Consider the following 19828-nt stretch of genomic DNA (forward strand, 5'->3'; position numbering starts at 1 on the left):
TTACGATATTCAATTTCTTACTCATCTCTTTTCATCTCGATGATTTCAGGGCCACTTGTACACCCTTTCTTTTTATTTTCATAAATTTTTTACGTGTGAAATTTTAGACATTTTAATAACGATGTTTCGTTATTTTGAACATAACTTGAGTTTGAAAAGCACGATTTTTGATTGTTTGTTATTCTTCATTTCGTCTATCATCGATTTACTTCAGATTAAAAATTAGGGGAGAGTACTGAGCGTGAAAAAACACGTCGCAAAAGTTACAAGAGACGTGTTACAAAGTGTTTTAATCGAAACCAATCCTCCCGGAAAAAACCCTTAATTTTTTCTACGGGAATCTATCATTACGTGTGATTTAGGGGTACAAATTGACACCCAAGTTGAGGGTTTCTTTCCGTGACGGAAGTCTCGTTTCAAGATACAGAAACGTTGGATGCAGTCGCTAAACTGACGATTACGTTATTACATCATTCAGGCGTGTCGAGAACAGCAGGACGAAAAATTCGGTGTCTGTTTTAGGAGAGTTAAAATAAAGCTTATTATATACAAGGTACCCGGAGCAACTATATCGTCGCTGACAGACAAACTAGAAACATTTTCTGTCTGGATATACTCACCCTGACCTTGCCGGGTAAATATGTCTGTTAACTACCGGCGCAGCAGCCCAACATGATGCACGGTGCACCTAAACAATATTTTTTTTTCTCTTCTTTCTTCCTCCTTCCTTTTTCTCACCACTTCGTTTATCGTCCCTGAAAAGACGCAGGGCAGAAGTTTATATGAGGTTTTTTCTAACGCAAGGCGCGTACCTACAATTTAAAACGTTGAAGAGAAAAACATTAAAACTGCGATTTTCAATGAGTCTATTAAACTCGGAGTAAGAATTTCGGTTGACGAGATCAAAATTTGTACCAATTTTTTTTATTAATAATTGAATAACAAGCAGACGGTTCACAGTCTCGACTCTCCTTCCAAGCTTTCAAATTTCCGGATGGACGACATATGCGGCATATTCGAAACCCTAGTTTGACGCACCCGCAGCAAGACGCCATAAATATTAACCGTAACGGAATATTTCCTGCCATACGACGGAGTAGATCCCATGCAATGTCCCATGCTAATATCGAAGACCCCGAACCATGCTGCGAAAGATTAACAGAGAGGGAGGATATTTTTTTTCCCTCATCTTCGAGGTTTTGGGACACTTAAAATCGGCTCCTTGACTGCCTGAGCGACGACGCGACGCTTTTCCACCCTCCGATCCCCAGACAATTTAAGGCGTATAGTTTCCTATCTCCACGCCAACTGATAGAGAAGTCAAAACACTTGGACGAAGAGGCTTATCAGGCCCTGGGACTCCGTCCCAGCTTTGATCGGGCCCCGCAGCTGTCGGCAGCCCCGCGGAAGCCGTTTGGACCCTTTCCCGTTCACGCAGGGCCCACGTGGGCCCCCCAGGACGCGGGATCGTCACGGGAAACTCGGTCTCGTGCCGCCCCCTTACAATTTTTACCCTGCTTCAAAAAAACAACGCCGCAGTTAATACCGACGACTTTTTCTAACAGTTCCTGTGCAGTATGAACTGCGGAAGAAGGATGTTTTCTTTGCGCTCTAGGAGGGTCGGATGAACGTGTATGACTTCTCGAAATCATCCGGTAAATAAGCATGAAAGATGGTAATTTTTAGCTATGAATCCGAAAACTTGATCTTTATAAGGAGGGAATAGAAATGTGATGATAATAATTTTGCAATCAACCCCAGAGGTTGTTATAAAAGAAAAAAGGGTTAATTCGAAACCGAATATCGTTGTAAAAAAGACATGTAAAAGGAAAGTTTTTGGGGACAAAGTATCTTCAAAAATAAGGTAGATTTTTATTTTAGATTTTTTTTTCTTTTTTGGTCTTTGGCCTGGTAGGAAATACGGAGCTTTTCCTCGCGGTTTTAGGTACGGGAATTTATGTATAACGCAAAGATGCCAGGATCGGGGAACAATGGGGAAATGAAGATGCTGCAGGACTAAGAATACCTCGATCCCTTCGGCGGCGCTGCGTGCGGTCGAACGAACGATTATACGCGCCGGTTCAATGCGTGTGTCTTATTGATAGGCATTGGCGTCTTTCCTCGAGCGTATCCAGCTCGATCGCTATCGATCCAGAGAGAAGGAGAGACGGAGAGAGAATCGGGAAACAGAGGATTAGTATCGTGCCGTATCCTTGAGATTTTTCAAAAAATTTCCAATTCAAAAAAGTGCATTTTTTTCAATTTTCCTTCGGTCTCCGACAATTTTTATTCCCCTTTTACAGTCACTCGAGTAACTAATGGACGTCAGGCAAGTGTCACGTGAGCTGTGCTGCATACTGCAGGACTGTGGTTCGCAAAGCGTGTTTCCGGTCTTTGGTTTTATCTCTTCGATATCCGGTATGCTGGACTTGCGCAGTCGTAGAATTCGACGTTACGAATTTGAAAAAATAAACGAAAAAATCCACTTCTAGTCGTTTCAGCGAATTTTCATTGGAAAATTTTTTACTCCTAGGAATTTCCCCGCAAGTTTATACGTCGCAATATACATTTATGGAATTGTTTCAAGCTCAGAATAGAATAAGCATGTATACCGCAATCGTCATAACCGCGTTTCCTTTTTTGGATATACTTAGAAAACGAAGATATTCACTGTGGTTTATTCAAGCTGACAGTAATCTTTCGTAATCTGTAAACTTGCGTATATTTTATAACAATAATTCCCGATGTGATGTAAAAAAATTAGCTTTACATTTTAATTCAACGTACCTACTTAAATTCGTAAAATAATCGTTATTATATTCTCAGGGAAAATTAAAAGTTACATTTCGCAGAATTATTGTATAATTAATAAGAGAGCTTGCGGTCGAATCGACAGCTCTCGCTTAATAGTTGACAGCATTAATGACAGGGTCACATTCAGGGACACTTGATCTCGCTTAAGTTACGATTCAAACTACGTACGGCTTAACCCAAAGCTTTCGCGCAAGCCCTCCTCTACTTTAATTACAATTCATTGGTGTTGGTTAACAATTCACAGCTCGTCCCTGCACTCTTGTTAACTTATACCGTTTACGCAACGTTTGCGCAACTCTATAAGTCGAGTGATTAATATTATTGCCGTATACGTTTATATCCTTGACATCTCGGATTTGGCCCGCAATTTTTTATATCCTTATTCTCATTATAAAAAGCTCGAATTTATTCTTCAGATTTTTTCCACGCGTTTCGAATTATCTACAATTTTTTTCAAAAAACCGTCTCATTCATAGACGCAATTTAAAAATCTGACAAAAATTTTGAAAAATGGTAGATCGAAATGAGCTGGACTGGACTCGATCCTCAAAATTTTAATCACGTTGCAGGCAGTAAACTTAACGCGTCGGCTGAACCTCTGCGTATAATTATCATCAGAGAGTTCATTCATTCGACTTTCTTCTTCTTCTTATTTTCTACGCGTATATGAATAGCGAATTGCTAGGCAAGCACGATTTAATGAATAATTCGCATTCCCTCGGGATCACGCGTTTCTTCCGCGATTGATATATCTCTGTAACGAGCCGTACCGTAAAATGCACACTGCAGTCGTAATTCAGTCCCCTGCTAATCTCTGGTCAACGTCAAGTTGCAACTTCCGAGTTGCCCAGCAGTTTCATGTCACTGTTTCATCTGACTTGAGCCGCGTTTTACGAGCCTGGCTGCTGCTGCAGATGCGGGATTTAACAGATTTATCCCGAGGGAATGAATCGTCCCGGTTTAGGTTCCAGAATCGGGATCGCCTTACCACCGCCCCGTTAAAATTCAAGAATAGCTTTCTTCTCTCGCTCAGAAAGTATATCCCTGGCGCAACGAGATACATTTTTATAAATAGATTTCTACCGTTTAATTGGACCAACCGTAAGCCGATAAAACAATCTATAATATCAATTGCGCGTTAAAACTTCTCCCTGAAAATCAAAGCAAGTATATTACCATCATTTTCTGAGTAAATACAGAACTAAATACAAGAAAATTAAATCGACGAGATTTCTCAATCTCTGCTCTAAATGCGACAAAATCAGCAGCCGATCAAACGTTTCGACGCATAAATATTCCATCCAAGATCGGTAAATTTTAAACATATACGATCCGTAAACCAGCTACATACATACATGCATACATTGAATTCTCCCCTCGGGGAAAATGGGATTGATCGAGGCGAAGAAAGATCAATGCACGCGGTGGAACGCATACTAATTGCTAAAGATAAACGTCGATCCTTTTTCATACCACGTAATAGACGTGACGCGGTAATGCAAGAAGCGTTAGAGTATAAACACAATTTTTAATACATTTGTAATAATCAAGCGAGCTCCGTAGTGCAGTCTGATTGATATTATTTCACCGCAGGCATAAGGAGTCCGCATTGAGTTGTGAGTGCTCGTTCGTCTTTATGTCTTGTCTGCCTGTCTCACCGTCTGCACCCGTGTTATGGCTGGTATATGCACGGCCATTATGTTAAATGTATTTTATCTGGCGTATAATGCATATGCACGCTCGGAAAGGCCAGTCTTACCGGATACGCTATCGCCTTTATAACACATATAAACGCGGATACATCCACGTCTATATATATTATATTCACACACACACAGACACACACATACACGCATATGCGTGGATGCACTGTGAGCTGGTCACGCGTGCGTGACACGATCGCAGCTTCTGTTATACGCATTTATACGTTAGCTAGGGTCCGGATTAATATGTAAATAGATATTCTTTATTTCAATAATTTTCTTTCCCAGTTTGGTTTTTAGTAAGAAAGTATATCATGTCGTTGTTGGTATCGTTACTGTAACGATTTTGTTCCGAGGAAAAACCGTCGTTTCGCGGTTTAGGAACTTTCTGAAATCATAGTTCCTTAAAAATCATCGTGAAATTAAGAATCGGGAATACTTAATCCCCGATTTTTTTTTGTTACAATAGCGTTACTAACTTCAACCTTGTTGAAAAGTATGATATTTGGAGCGATAAATTTAGTTTCTATTATCCACATTTTTTCTATGTTTCAGTTTTTCAAGTCTGTATCATGTAGACATAATTAGTAATTTTTTATACATATTTGTCCGGACCGTATACATTAGAATTTGTGCCCTGATTTTTTTTACATCAACAACAACAACAACAAACTTATCTCGCTTCGTGTTGTGTAATTCGAATATTTCGAGCCAAGCTTCGAGGGGGGTTATTAATTTTATTTTCAAAGCGTAGCGCGCACTTCGGAAGAAGAGAACTATTTATAATATAGATCCTAGATAGAAGTAGGTACAGTATATAAATATATAGGTAGATGCTCGTGCATGTTTCGTATACCATAAGTAAATATACACCTTTTCTAATCAGGTTCATTATTCATTTCTGTAATTATTTTTTCACGCTATTATATGTCCTCCATTAATTTGCTCGAACGTTTAAACAACTCACGTTGCATGTCGGGATTAGTTATAATACTTTAGATATGTAATATTGTTGGACATGCTTAACGCTTTCACTACTAATAGTAAATAATAATTGATAAAAACTAACAGAGAATCGGGCAGTGGAATCTGTCGTTATCCTATTGTTAGAATATCTACAATATATAAATGTAAAGTATTTATGTGCTAAAACGGAAACAGATACACGACTTCCGTTCGGCTAACTCCACTAACAATCAGTAATGTACAATCACAGATTACGCGGGATGGAAAACCACTCGCACTTCCCGTTTATAACATCAGTAGAAAAACTCGGTAGATTATCGTTTCGATATTCTCGCTCATTGTTAGATTGTCTGGAAAAATATTGCGTGGGAGTGAAATACCGACTCTGGCATTCGTTGCGCATGTCTTAATTCGTTTAATGGAATAATATGCAATAATTATCCGTTTCCGTTACAGGACTCACGGGCTACCACAGGCAGGGATCTTGTCAAGCCGGATTGGGCGCCGCCTTGTCGAAGGTAAGACACGACGAGAAATGACACACTTGCCGATCGCCTCGTAGATCATTGGGGATCGATAAAATCGATCGAGCGGGGTTAGAGCGGCTTGACCAATCGGGGAATGCCTGGTTAAATGATATGACGGTCCGGTCGCTACGAATTTAGAACGTCAAGTTTGACATGGGACAATTAATTGGTCAGTTAAACGCATCAATTTCCCACTCTCTTCTCGGCTTTGACGAGGGCCTTTCCTGCACTGTTTCTCAATCGCGAAGATTGATGAAACGCATTTTTTTTCTTCTTTCGTTTTTGGTTGCACACTCAGAAACGCAGGTTTTATAGAGAGCGAAAGAACGTAAGCAAATGGGGAAAAAGAAAGAGAAAAACAACAATCGAAAATCAAATATGGAATTCCAATTTCTTTGCGCGTTGAGGATGTGGATGTGAAATTCAGCGTCAAGTCTGTTCGGCTTTACAAACGATCGAGGAGGACTCGATGCCTGATAGAGTAAAGAGTTAGACTTTTTACTCGTTCAGAGTAAAAAATCACACAACCGAGCGAAACGATCAGACATGGTATGTACTACAGTGTATATGCCAAGAATCAAGTTTTTCATTCACGTATCTTACATAAGAGCTTTACAGCTGGAGGGTGCGTTGCACCGATGCAGCTAGAGATAGGATGCTTATCGTCGTATAGATCTATGCGGTGAGATCGATTCGATCCGCGCGATCGATACGGCGATTTTATTCTCATATCTGTTAGATTGATGCAGTGCGCAGTGTTGCGCAAAGATGCAGTGGAGAAAATCGTGGGCATTAATATGCCAGAAAAATTTCATTCCTCGCAACGTCAATTTTTTTATTTAAGAACTGGCAAGGAAGGCATCCCAGATCGATATCTCCGATTTCATTTCTTTTGCAATATGTTATAGTGGACTAGGAACCAAGCGACGCGTCTTTTTTTTATCTGCCATTAAACACTTTAAGGGGGTGAAAACGACCCCCGAAGATGGGCAAACAACGACTCTTTGGTTTTATCAATGAACAGAAACATATCGGTATTGGTATTATTCAAATCCATCAAGCGCATCAAAAAGTGTTTAATGACAGATAAAAAAAAAACACTATAGCATATTACAAAAAAAATCAAATCGGAGAGATTGACCTAGAATACCTTCCTTATGAATCTCACCACACACACGGTCACAATAAATTGTCTGAAAAATGTCGCTGAGTAGATACCTTAAAATTGGAATTTGATAGTGGTGGTAGTTGACGCTCAGGCACCTTGCGAGGCAACCATGACCGCTTACCGAAGAACCATCGCCGCCAAAGAAGCCAGTGGTATCTGGATTGTGGAGCAATCCGTAGGGAGGAATGGAGTCCTGGACTGGCGATCTCTCACCGAGAATGTATAATTCAGAATTGCAGTAGTCCGTTGTAGTGGGGATGTTTAATGCATGTCCAGCAAGTCGTCGTCCACCTGAGTCACACAGTGGCCTATACACTTATTCAATGTTAATACGAGCTGCATTCGACTCTCTTACGGTCTAACTCGATTCGATCGTTTCTTGTGGCGGGGCAGTATGTCAAACATGAAAGACGAGTAATCGTTCCTCTGTAAAGTAATTTCCCGAATAATTATTTCGACTGCCAACCTTCCAGAGCTGTTACCACCTATCAGGAGCAGCGAGGAATCGAGTCCTAATTTGGCACGATGTGTGAACTACCCTTTGACTGACGTGAAACTAGTCGATTGGCACGTCCGTGATGAGAGATCAGCTGAAAGCATTGTCCTAGTAGCGTTTCAGTGACGGTAAGCAGGGTAATAAAGATACACTGACGCAGCGCTACACCGGACGACGACGACAAGGTTTTAAAACTTACGGGAGGGCGATTGAATTTACGAGAAATCCCTGGCAGCAGCCTGCAGCGACGTACCATCGACCATCGCGACAAATGGGTGATACCACGCTCGGAGACTGCGGTCGGTGTACCTACATACACGAGTATATACAGACAATCCGATGCACATGGCCATGGGGAGTTGAAATGGCAAGAGAAAAGCATTATACCTACCTTCTCCTACCCATGGGGAGAAATTGCGGGAGACATGCGGAGACTCCTTGTCGTATTTACAGGAATTTACGAGCCTCAAGTCCTTGCTAAGTCCCATGCTGGTATGAGGAAGGCAGCCAACCTTCCGTCTCTCCACACGGTATAACGGAAGTGTTTTTTCACGGTGCATCGCCATATGTGCCAAAGCTTATGGCGCGCGTTTGGAAAGCGTCTGAGCAACGTCGTGCTCGTGAGGTTCATCGTCAGGTTCGCCTGGAGTCCCGGTGACGAATTGCAGCGATGTGCACCCCGAGGAGATGGTTCCGTTGCATCCCTGTAAAGGAGGGAAGGAAGGAAGGAAGGGTTCCTTGGGACGCTTGGATCATCGCTTTGTTTCCGAGGGAAATCGAGGAGGGAGAAAAGAGGGAGAATCTTACCGAGACAAAGGTCCAACGTTTCTCTTCTCCTCATCCTCGACGAAGATGGCGAACGTAACGCTGAAACGGGAGGCGCGTAGGTGGTCTCCCTACAGCGGAACACGAAACGGTGACAGAACGAAATGTCCTCTCCTTAAATGGCGCCATGAAACCGTCTCATGCTGCGCCGATTCTCTTTCTCGGGTATCGCCGCTTAGCATATGCATCCACCAGGCCTTACCGAGAAGTAGAAGTCGAAGAAGAAGAAGAAGAAGAAGAAGAAGAAGAAGAGGAGGATGAAGAATCAGCAGAGGAATCCAGGGGAACTGGAGCGGCATCCCAGAGCTGACGATGGTTTCCTGAAATCATGAAGCACACTTGAATCCTCCAGAGAAAAAAAATGTCGGACATCCGATGAACGGCGAGACCAGGACGACGGACTGCAGCGGGATGCGTTGCAGCGACGGTTGACTCTGAGAGACAAGGGGCGAGAGTGGGAAGACCTGCACCCCCCGCGGAGGCGACTTGCAGCCTCTTGCTTACACGAGAAAAATTTGCAACTGGAACAATAGCGGTCACCGGGTCTGCTCCAGTCTTCGGCGAGCGCTTCGTAGCAACAGGAGACACGAAACACGATATACACGATACACGATATGTAGCCAAGAAGTAGTGGAAGGTACGCGATACACAAGATGCACGAACCCATGCACATGAGTTGTACCCTGGCGCCGATCTGAGAAAAAGGAGACTTCAGATTGAAATATAACAGAGCCAAATATGTATACTCGAGAGACTGGTGGTGGCTGCTGCTGTTGCTGCTGCTGCGCATGCTAAATTTATGCCTGCGTCCACGTTTCATTGTTTCGCTTCAAGTGGGGTGTATCAACAACCTATGGCGACGACGACGACGTCTTTCCGTATACAAAACTACGCGAAACCTTTGCGGTGAATAGGGTTTGACAGGAGCCATGGCAAAGGCATGAGAGACCATGAGAGTTGCCGCGAGTAGAGTGCAGAATTTTTTTTTTTTTTTCATACATACAGCGAAAATGGCGATCAGTCTTACGCTGGAAGGACATGGACGCACGTGGTCCGATTAATTTTCTCTCGTCTATACGTACGTAGTACATCATACGTTGTGCAACGATGAGGTTGTCCTACACAGAGTGCAGAACATGCAACACTTATTCCAGTGTTTAATTACTTTAGTAAACCGACGCGCCGACGACGAGGACAAAAACGCAAAAGGGTTGGCGGTGTCCTCTACGTGTCAGCCGTTTCTAGCACCACTTGAACGCTTTCTCACACTGATAAATTTAAGCCCTCATACATCGCTCGGCGCCTTGACGTACGTCCTAGTATACGAAGACACGCCTGCGTTAAGTATTTAGAAACACATACGAATTACGCTTCGAATAAGCCTGAGAACTATTCGCCCGATTGTGTCCAGACGCGTGACCACTTCTTAACGTTCAATATTGTTATTACGCTGAACTTGTCTTATAATTGTCACGTTTCATGTGTAAAAATCGAACAATGAGAATAGTGTACATGTCAGAAGAATACGGTTTTTTTTTTTTTTTTTTTTTTTTTTTTTTTTTTTTTTTTTTTTTTTGTGTAAATTAAACCCACTCTTTAGAAAGATAAAAAAAGTCTTTGACTGATCAGTTAGAAAAAAAAAAGTACATTCATGACGGACCCTTGATCATTTGGAGTGATATGTTCCTTTGAAATGAAACTCGAGGCTCGTTTCTTCTAAATCGTTTAGCCGCCTTCCGATAAGACTAAGAGGGCGTAGTAAATGGTTTACTTATCAGTTAATTTTGGGCAGCTGTTGGCTATTACATATGGATAATTTTTCCTAAATGACGAAACTACGGCGTGACAGATCCATTACCGGCGGCCATCAACGAATAAACCGTTTCGTTGGTGATTTAATAAGACAACGTTGGAAATGAAAATGAGAATAAAAAAATTTAACAAATGTTAGGTGGATGCACAAGAAAATAAACCGTTTATCGCCACAGGCTTGTAATTATACCTTATATACTCTCGTCGATTGTGGTTCTTTCACACCGAATGAAAACCTGGCGAGATAATATGGCGGGTATGTAAAGTAGTTTGGTCATAGGATTCGAGTATAACTAACCTTTGGTAACGAAATTCTTACGGGTGAACGGTTTTCAATATCTTTACTTCCTTCGAGCCGATTGGCCTCCTCCTTCATTGTAACGTCTCACATCTTCTCTGAATCTCTGGTGAACCGGGGACCCTCGGAGCTGAAAATCTCATCCAATCAGTATAAATCTACGTACGATAAGAAGCTTGGAAACGGTTAAAAGAAAAGGAAAAAAATTTATGGTCGATAAAAAATTCTAATAACCTATAAAAATTGGAAGTCGTTTATCGGTGTCTAATGTTCCGGAACTTATGAGGTCGTTTTTACTTCTGTTTCAGGATGGTAAAAATGTGTTCATTGGCGCCCCTGGTAGCTACTACTGGCAAGGTAAATACAGTTTTTAAATAATTGTGTTTACGGATGTTGAGTCATCTTACACATATACAATATATACATTTTAGGCCTAATACAAAAACATATATATATATATATATATATGAATATGTATATTTTTTCTTATCATATCAAAAGTGATTATCATGCTAACCGTGGCTTTTGTGATCGAGATGGGATTATTGCCTGTTCATTGTCACGATACATAATTGTTGTGCAATTGTCTGGCGCAGATTGTAATGCTGAAGAATGTTTTCACGTAAAATTTTCAGGTCAGGTCTACTCAATCGACAGCGCAGCTGAATTTGATTATATACCTCCCGGACGCGAGTTCTTCGGATCTCCAGGTACCAAGAATTTCCAGCCGTCCTGCCACCCAAACGCATTACCGCCAATGCCCCTAATCAATTGCCATATTAATTATTCTGAAACCGAATTAACCCGTGTTATATAGCTTGAAACGATGCATCAGTAAATCTTCAAAACGGAGACCGCCACACGAGCTGTGCTTATCTATGAGCATTCGATACTTTATTCTTTTTTTTTTTGAAAATAATAAATAAATAAAAGTAAAACGTAACTATTCCGAGTGCGGTCTCTACTATGCAGATGTTGATACAATCGAAACACGTATCCCCGTGACACTTGCTTGGCAGTGATATGGATTAATTAATACAAAGTAATCAATTTGATGGAAATTTGATTAAAACCGATATAACGAAAATTTTATTTGGGATTGATTATAACGCACTCACCCCTGTATTAACAACGAAAAGCTTGCTGGTGGGAAAATAGTTTAAAAAAAAAAAATTAATTCTTAACCAACCATAAATTTTTTTTATTTAATACTTCATTAACGATTCAATTGGATTATTATTAAATCCTGTTTTTCTAACAACTGCCAGGTGAGTCGAGGGTGTTCAAATTTAACAATCCCACAGGTGCAGGCTGCTTTTTACAGCTTCCAACGTGATCAGATCACTACGGCTGTTGCAACACAAGGAAAGGCTGCCTCGTTGTAACAACGATTCGCAGTCTCCGAAATTAAAAACACCCATCGGTTAAAATTGACTAATTAATACATATACAACGATGTAACAATACTATTATAGCAATGTTTAGGCTTATTCGATTCGAGTACAACTGAAAGAAAGATTGTGGTGGGATAAAATTCGGAGGCTGCGAAACGTAGAAAGCTAATAAAGCTATGAAGCATAATGTAGTTATAATAAAATTGCAGTGCGATATGCTTGAATGCTAGATAAGAATGAGCACTTTGTACATTATCCAGTAATCTGGAGGCTGCAACATCGATCGTTGCAATCGCCACATACTTACATCATGTGCGAAACGATCGAAGATGCATTCAGCTCGCCTTGGCTATGCAACGAATGAAAGCGAGTAACCCTGTAGGTACGGTGATCCGATGTAAAAATAACAGTGAAACAATCCTTGTCCAGGTCAAGTATTTTCAAGTGGACCAGGAGGCCAACCGCCGGTGTCGTACACCAAGGAAAGTGGAGCCATGGATGACGACTCTTATCTCGGCTACTCGGTCGCTTCGGGAGATTTCGAAGGGAACGGCCAAGTAGGCGCAGCCGTTGGTATGCCCAGAAGTCACAATCTACATGGAAAGGTATTTGACTGATTTTCAGACGTTGTTCTTCACACTTGTTGTCTTGCTATCTTGATCCGTGCCGATTAAAATTCTCAAATTTCATTTCGACTGAAATCTATTTCCACGCTCAGGTTGTACTCCTAAGATCGAACATGAAGACCTGGCACGCTAACTTGACCGGCGACCAGATGGGTGCTTACTTTGGATACTCGGTTATTGCTTGCGACGTCGACGGCGATGGCCTAGACGACCTGATTGTGGGAGCGCCGATGTTTACGATAGAGGACGACCCCAAGATGACGTACGAAACCGGGAGAGTTCACATATTTTACCAGGGCCGTTTAGGGGACCCTGTTAAGAAGTTCAGCGAGTCGGAAACTAGGTAAGAAGAAGATAATCCATCCTCGTAACTTGGTCAGGTTCTTGATTTTGAGTTACGGCGCAGCTTCACAGCACGGTAACGTTTTCACTCGTTCGCAGAGACGGCGTGGACAACAGAGGCAGATTCGGACTATCCCTGGCTTCGCTGAAAGACATTGATCTCGATGGTTATCAAGACTTCGCGGTTGGCGCTCCTTACGGCGGTCCGGACGGCCGGGGTGTGGTCTACATCTATCACGGTTCGAAGACTGGTGTTCTGGAGAAGTACTCCCAGGCGATATACGCCTCGGTAATGGAGCGGCCAGTCTCGACCTTCGGCTTTTCTATCGCTGGCGGTAAGGACCTGGACAAAAACCATTACCCGGACATCGTCGTCGGTGCCTATGAATCCAGCAGCGTAGCCTTTTTCCGTTCACGACCGGTGATCAAGATAGACGCCTACGTCGAGTTCGAGTCTCAGTCCAAGTCCGTATCGCTTGATAATCGAGAATGCACCCTGAGTGACAGAACCAACGTGACTTGCCTGCAGCTAAAGGCTGTCTTCAGGTACACGGGAAAAGGTGTAGCACGCAAATTCCGTTTCAACGTCGAGTACGTCCTCGACACGAAGAAGCCGAACAACCCTCGGCTCTTCTTCGTCGACTACGAATCTAGGAGTTCGATTAATCAGTCGTTTGAACTCGAAATCGATAGAATGATCCCCAAGTATTTTAAGGTCTATATATCACCGAATATCAAGGACAAGCTGACGTCCATAGACGCCGAGATGCGGATAAGCCTGGTCGAGCAGCAAAACTTCGCCGAGCAGAGGCGGGACCCAAGGGCTCAGCTGAGACCGGTGCTCGGTGCGACGACTTCGCAGCCTGACTCAATATCGATAATGAAAAGCTGCGGCCAGGACAACGTCTGCATACCGAATCTCGAGTTGAACGCGACAAAGAGCGTCGAGAAGTACCTGCTTGGTTCCGGAAACAGGTTCGAACTAGACGTAATGGTGCAGAATACAGGAGAGGACGCGTTCGAGGCTACGTACTATCTGCAGTTGCCTAAAGGTATCGACTACATAAAAGTTGAGCAGATCGACAAGACCGAGATACCGGTACTATGCTCGGCCCCGAATCCGAATAACAACAACACGCTGATATGCGAGATTGGTAACCCATTGCCGACGGACAAGCTGGTCCACTTCAAAGTTATGCTTCAGCCGATAACCACTCAGGATATGAAACTCAGCTATGATCTTGATATGACAGTAAACACGACGAACCCCGAAGAAGATGGGACTCGAGGCGACAACACCTTACGTCTAACAATGCCAATTTGGGTACAGACCGAGCTCTTCATCGAAGGTAAGAGCAAGCCCAAGGACCTCTACCTTAACTTCGAGAATTACACGTCGGAAAACATCACGAGCGAATTGGAATTCGGACCACTTCTTACGCACAATTATACCATACGGAATGACGGTCCGTCTGAAATTCTCGAGGCGGAGGCCTTCCTGATATGGCCAGCGCAGACCCTCGCCGGCCAAGAACTCATCTACTTGATCGAGCAGCCCGAGACATCTGGAGGGATCGAGTGCGCGACTGCAAACGCCAATTACCTCAGCTTGGCGGTAAGTCTGATGACAAAATTTCCTGACCTTGCTGTTTTATTGTTTAAGAAATCGTGGATATGTAGGTCAAAGAGTAAAACGGACGTACTGATTTTAATAATTTTAATTTGTTTTTCTACAGCTCGACGGCAATCGTAGAAGACAGCAATATCCAGGTATAGTCGGAGGATACTCAAGCGGCGGAAGCTACGGCAGAACCAATCAGGTTACGGTGGAAGATAATCGTTGGAAACAAAACGGAGATCAGCCAGATGACAATATTCTGGTCGTTACGAGTTCAAAGAAGCAGAACAGCGGTGGATATTCGAATAACTACGAGGGTGCGTGGTCCGAAAATTACAAAGTTGAAAGCGGTAGCCAAAACAATTTCGCGACTGAAGGCCATTCTATCAACGGGGGCGGAAGTCAATCGACGGGAATTTTCACGGGGTCGAATGGGGGGAGCACTCAGATTGATGACACTGCATTCGAGGAACCGATGGAACCGGGAATACAAAGCGGTCAGAAAATCGAAGGCGCTACTACTTACACGCAAACTCACGAAAGTGGTAACAGGAATAATTTCGCATTTGAAGGCGATTCCGTCATCGGCGACGGAAGTCAATCGACGGGAATTTTCACGGGATCAAACGGGGGAGTTACTCAAATTCAAGACACTAGATTCAAGGACACGATTGAACCAGGGATGGAAAACTGGAAGCAATTTGGCGACAACACCTACACGGAAACTCGTCACAACACTAGGAACAACAATTCTAGAGTCACCCAGCACGGATGGAACGACGTGCGAGGGAGGGGGGAGAAAGTTAGCACGACGAACATGAATCGCGGAGGACATTTGGAAACAGAAATTTATGGTGGAAACGGAGGTCAATTTGAGACCGAGGAGAGAATCAATCTGGACAATGGACAGGAATATTCACCGAATTATGAAGAGCGTAACGACTATTCAAGGGGAAGTCAAAATTCGGAACGTTGGAAGGTCTCCGAAGCATCGGGACAACTGGGTACACAGAACGTCCAGGCCCACGGTGAGAGTTTCAGAATCGCAAACGTCGGGTCATCCGAGGAGTTGAAAAATTTCTTATCGAAGATGAACCGAGGATCCACGGTTATCACGACGCGCACCAGAAACGGCGAGGAGTACGTCGATCTTAAGGGTCGGTTCAGGGTGGCCAACGGCAAGGGTTACATTCAGTTCCAAAACGGTGAAGTTTTCGAACTCCTAGACAGCCGTGGAAGCCCCAGCTATATGTCGGGTCAGGAAGAAAATCGCGAGTTCCAAAGTCTGGAAGGACACTTGGAGGGTGGCAGGGATGGCCACGTCTACGTTGTGTTGACGGACGGTCGCAAGTTCCTCATTCCAATGACGTACACGTACCACCGAAAGGAGACCGTCACCATCAAAGACGGAGTCCCGCAGAAAACAGTTTCCGAAAACTGGGCATATGGGAAACAGGTGACCCACACTGGAGGATCTGAAGAGAACAATGGTAGGGCCGATGCCTACGGCAAGACCTGGCAACACGAGTCATCGTACGAGTCTAAATACAACTCGGGGCGGAAGGTAGTTGGTGAAACGCGGAGGGTCGGTTTCGAGGACCAGGGTGAATTCAACGGTGACAACGTCCCCGCTACCAGAACCGATGGAGGTTTCAGGAGCCGATACCGGAGGGAGACCGACGACCTGAATGTTGCTGAGTTCAGGGAATTCGAGCGCCTTAGGACCGGCAGAAATCGCAGGGCCGACGACCCTGAGCTCGAAGCTGAGAATGTCGAAGACATTGGGCGGAGTCATGTGTGCAAAACCGCAAAATGCGTGCACCTTCGATGCACGATTAAGCCTTTGCTCAAGAATGAGGAAGTTTGGATAGCCATGAGGTCGAGGGTCAAGGCTAAAACGCTTAAGGAAATCGCCTTCAATGAGGAAATCGAACTCTCTACTCAGCTCGTTGCCCACGTGACGCGTCAACCCTTTATTGGCGCCCCTGCTCAACGAATCGACAAAAGCCACGAAATATTCACCACCGTTCATCCGACCGCTTCATCTAGCGCACCTGATGTTATACCACTATGGATTGTCGTGCTGTCGGCTTGTGCCGGCGTTATTATTCTCTTACTACTCATCTATATACTCTACAAGGTGAATATGATAACGACATTAGTTTTCGTCACGTTTTGAACAGCTAATTCAATCGCCTAATTAGTGCAAGAAATCGTAAAAACGGGTTTTGTTTCAAGTTTTATACGCCATCTTAACCCTTGACCCTGAAAGATTTTTTCGCTAACCTCATACTGGAAACCTGGGGCATTTTTATCCGGCTCGTTTTTCTCTAATTTAATCCATTATAAAAAAAACGCATCGAACAATTCAAATTAGCTCGGACAAGAATAACCCAGGATTGAGGGTTAAGAATCACTTGTCATTGAACTATAAAAAGATAGTAAACAGTTTTTCTTGCTACCCAGAATATTCACAAGTTTATAAATAAATTAGCTATGGTAAAATTGCTGTTGCATACAGAAACACTGAGTTCAGTAACGTACATCGTCATGATCAGTATTGCAATGAGAGCTTACCCATGATTTGTGTATTTCCAGTGTGGCTTTTTCAAGAGGAAGCGACCGACCGATCAGGCTGAGACGCAGCCGCTGAACGCCAATTCCTACCATTAAGCTCCAGCAACGTTTGATTACTCCACCGCTACTCGTACTTCGCTCCAAAGATGGTTTTTTGCACTGCGGTGACATACGCTCTTAGCGTTCTGTGGAACACGGCGCGTGACGCGGATGCTCAAATCGTTATGTTACGAAGTGTATGATTAACGAGACCGAAAACAATTTAACGAGAATGTTCGCGTTCAAGTTCACATAAAACTGCGGACTAATACGCAATCGATTGGCCAAAACACAAATCGCGACAATCCGATTCCTACGGATAAACAACACTCGCACCCTCTTCGTCTTCCGAGTACACAACAAGCTTATACTCGTGTTTTGACGAGCACTGATCCATCAGCATCACAACACTTGACACACTATATCAGTCACCACTTGCCTTTAACCGTAGTTTCAACTCCGCAACTTTCGCAAACGTGCAATACAGATACACGGTTCTTCACTGCTCGCCGGTCGGAGCAAAACTGACGGATTTGCTCGCTGAGCCAAAATTCGGAGAGGCCGCATTGATCGATTTTCAAATTTTCGCAGAGTTTGGAGCCGTCTTGAGTTGAATTTTAGAGTAGGATACACGATTCAGAAGTAATTACGTAATGTCGACGCGCATGACGAGCCTTGAAAGAGATCTGAATACCGCACTGTTTGACTTCATCACGTTGAAATGTCACAGGGAATATTTCACCTGCTATTGATCACTGTAAATTATTATTTAATTATTATGAATCGTTTTATTTTCCTTTTTGTTTCTAACAATGAACTCTACTCGAACGAACGACTGTTTTATACGTTATAATAATATATTTTGATATTTACAATAATCGAAACGAGTGCCTTGATATTCGAACGAAAATAATTGTGAATTCTAAATGATGAGAATGAAAGAAAGAGAATTTCACTAGCAATTTTTAATCACTTATTATACTGCCAATGAAACTCCCTCCAGCTCCTGTAGCTCTCTTTTAATTACATATAATATTATATGAGTTTCTAGTCAGAAACGTTTTTCTTATTATTCGGTGAGTATTAAACACGCCGAAGTGTCGGATATTGGACTAAAAATCGTAAAAAAAAAAAAAAACGAAAACATCAAAATACATTTAGAAATCGAATATACGTGTATATACTTATTTTTATTATCGTTATTTTGTAGACATTATTTCTGCACGCATATTAATTTAAGATTCATCTACCGGCAAGAACATTTCACTATTTTTGCATCCCGTACACGTAAGTCTTAACAATAAAATTAAAAATATAAGAACCCATATTACATCTTGCTAATTTCAAAGCATCACAGTCCCTTTGCTGCTCAGAAGCGGGGGGGAGTATAGAAAATAATATAATAATTTATTAAAATTACGTATTTGTATAGCGAATGATCGAACGATGATATACTGTGAGATATACAGGGTGTACAGTAACTCGGGTATTTTAATCCCGCCGCGGTGGTAATTTAAACGAAAAATGAGAACAGTAAAGTATGATTAAAATTTCTACAATATAGCAAAACTCGTTGTTCCTCATCTGCAAGTGACTCGAAATTTGAAAATTAGTAGTTTTTCGAGCTGCTGATTATACATCAGGACTCAACATTGCGGAATTCAAAATCGTGGCTCCAATATAGCGTTCGAAAATGGAACAGAAATTACTTGGCTTAGATTAAACTCTGTATCCAGAGGTTTTTGAGAAAGCTGATAGTTTATTATCCTTTTTATTCACGGACAACACTGCTACAGGTTTACAATCCGCGAGTTACGTGACACCCTGTAGAGGCAAACGCCTCGTGTATGTATGTAAATTATTAATTCATTACTAAAATTAGGAATGATTAGACTTACACGCAATAATAATAGCTTATACAATATATAAATATATATATATATAATAGTGAATATCAATGTTTTTCTTCTTGGCGATGAAGAACGGTAGATATACATGTAAATACAGATTAAGCGTTATTATTAAAACAATAATTAATAATAATACAAAAAAAAAAAACTCACACTTTTGATTACTTCTCACCCACCAATATTTTTATAAATATTTGATAAGTAAAAAAATCCGATTAATTGAATGGTAACGAAATTGTTGGAAAAATGTTGTTTCGAACAAGGGAAGAACTATTGTATTAATACGCAGGCTCGCTATTTTTTTTATTTAAAATTGCAATACAAAACTTCTCACATACTTTATTCTGGGAATCGATATAAGTTTTCTTCATATCAATATAAATCATTATATATATATATATATAAAATTAGGAATATAAAATGCAACGTTTACGAGTTAAGGAGATTTAGAATCTAAAAAATATATTCGCTTATATAAAATTCACTCCGTTTAAAAGAAAACTTCAATCTAAATATACCGGAAGATTTTTCAATCGAGCAAATCAGTTCAACTAATAGGCTAATAAAAAAGAATCATTTACCGAAAATGAGAGACGAAATTCTTGAAAGAATCACAACATGTATAAAAAGTGTAGTAAAATTGCTGCAGATATTTAAAAAAAATTTAGGGAACTCGTGCTAAAGAAATTATGAATCGATTTCGAGAATAGGAT

At 42.0% G+C, this 19828-nt stretch overlaps 1 protein-coding gene and 1 long non-coding RNA gene across 3 annotated transcripts in view; one reads left to right on the forward strand and one right to left on the reverse strand.

The window, feature by feature from the left end:
- The window catches only part of LOC124407896 (integrin alpha-PS2-like), a 45201-nt gene extending 25954 nt beyond the window's left edge, over positions 1-19247 (forward strand). The window contains exons 5-12 of one of the 2 annotated variants that reach the window (XM_046884484.1): positions 5940-6001; positions 10918-10966; positions 11245-11319; positions 12433-12608; positions 12722-12972; positions 13071-14586; positions 14708-16729; positions 17188-19247. In XM_046884484.1, the coding sequence (XP_046740440.1) occupies positions 5940-6001; positions 10918-10966; positions 11245-11319; positions 12433-12608; positions 12722-12972; positions 13071-14586; positions 14708-16729; positions 17188-17262 (4226 nt within the window). In that variant the 3' untranslated portion in view covers positions 17263-19247. The remainder of the gene's footprint in view (positions 1-5939; positions 6002-10917; positions 10967-11244; positions 11320-12432; positions 12609-12721; positions 12973-13070; positions 14587-14707; positions 16730-17187) is intronic. The other variant, XM_046884485.1, reaches the window with a different exon arrangement.
- On the reverse strand, positions 8742-17293 carry LOC124407898. Its single transcript, XR_006929372.1, has 3 exons — positions 17167-17293; positions 10610-10739; positions 8742-8819 (listed from the first exon to the last, which is right to left on the reverse strand). It is a non-coding gene; the product is annotated as an uncharacterized LOC124407898 (long non-coding RNA).
- Positions 19248-19828: the final 581 nt, after the last annotated feature.

The sequence above is a fragment of the Diprion similis genome, chromosome 7 (genome assembly GCF_021155765.1).
Source record: "Diprion similis isolate iyDipSimi1 chromosome 7, iyDipSimi1.1, whole genome shotgun sequence".
Lineage (NCBI taxonomy): Eukaryota > Metazoa > Arthropoda > Insecta > Hymenoptera > Diprionidae > Diprion > Diprion similis.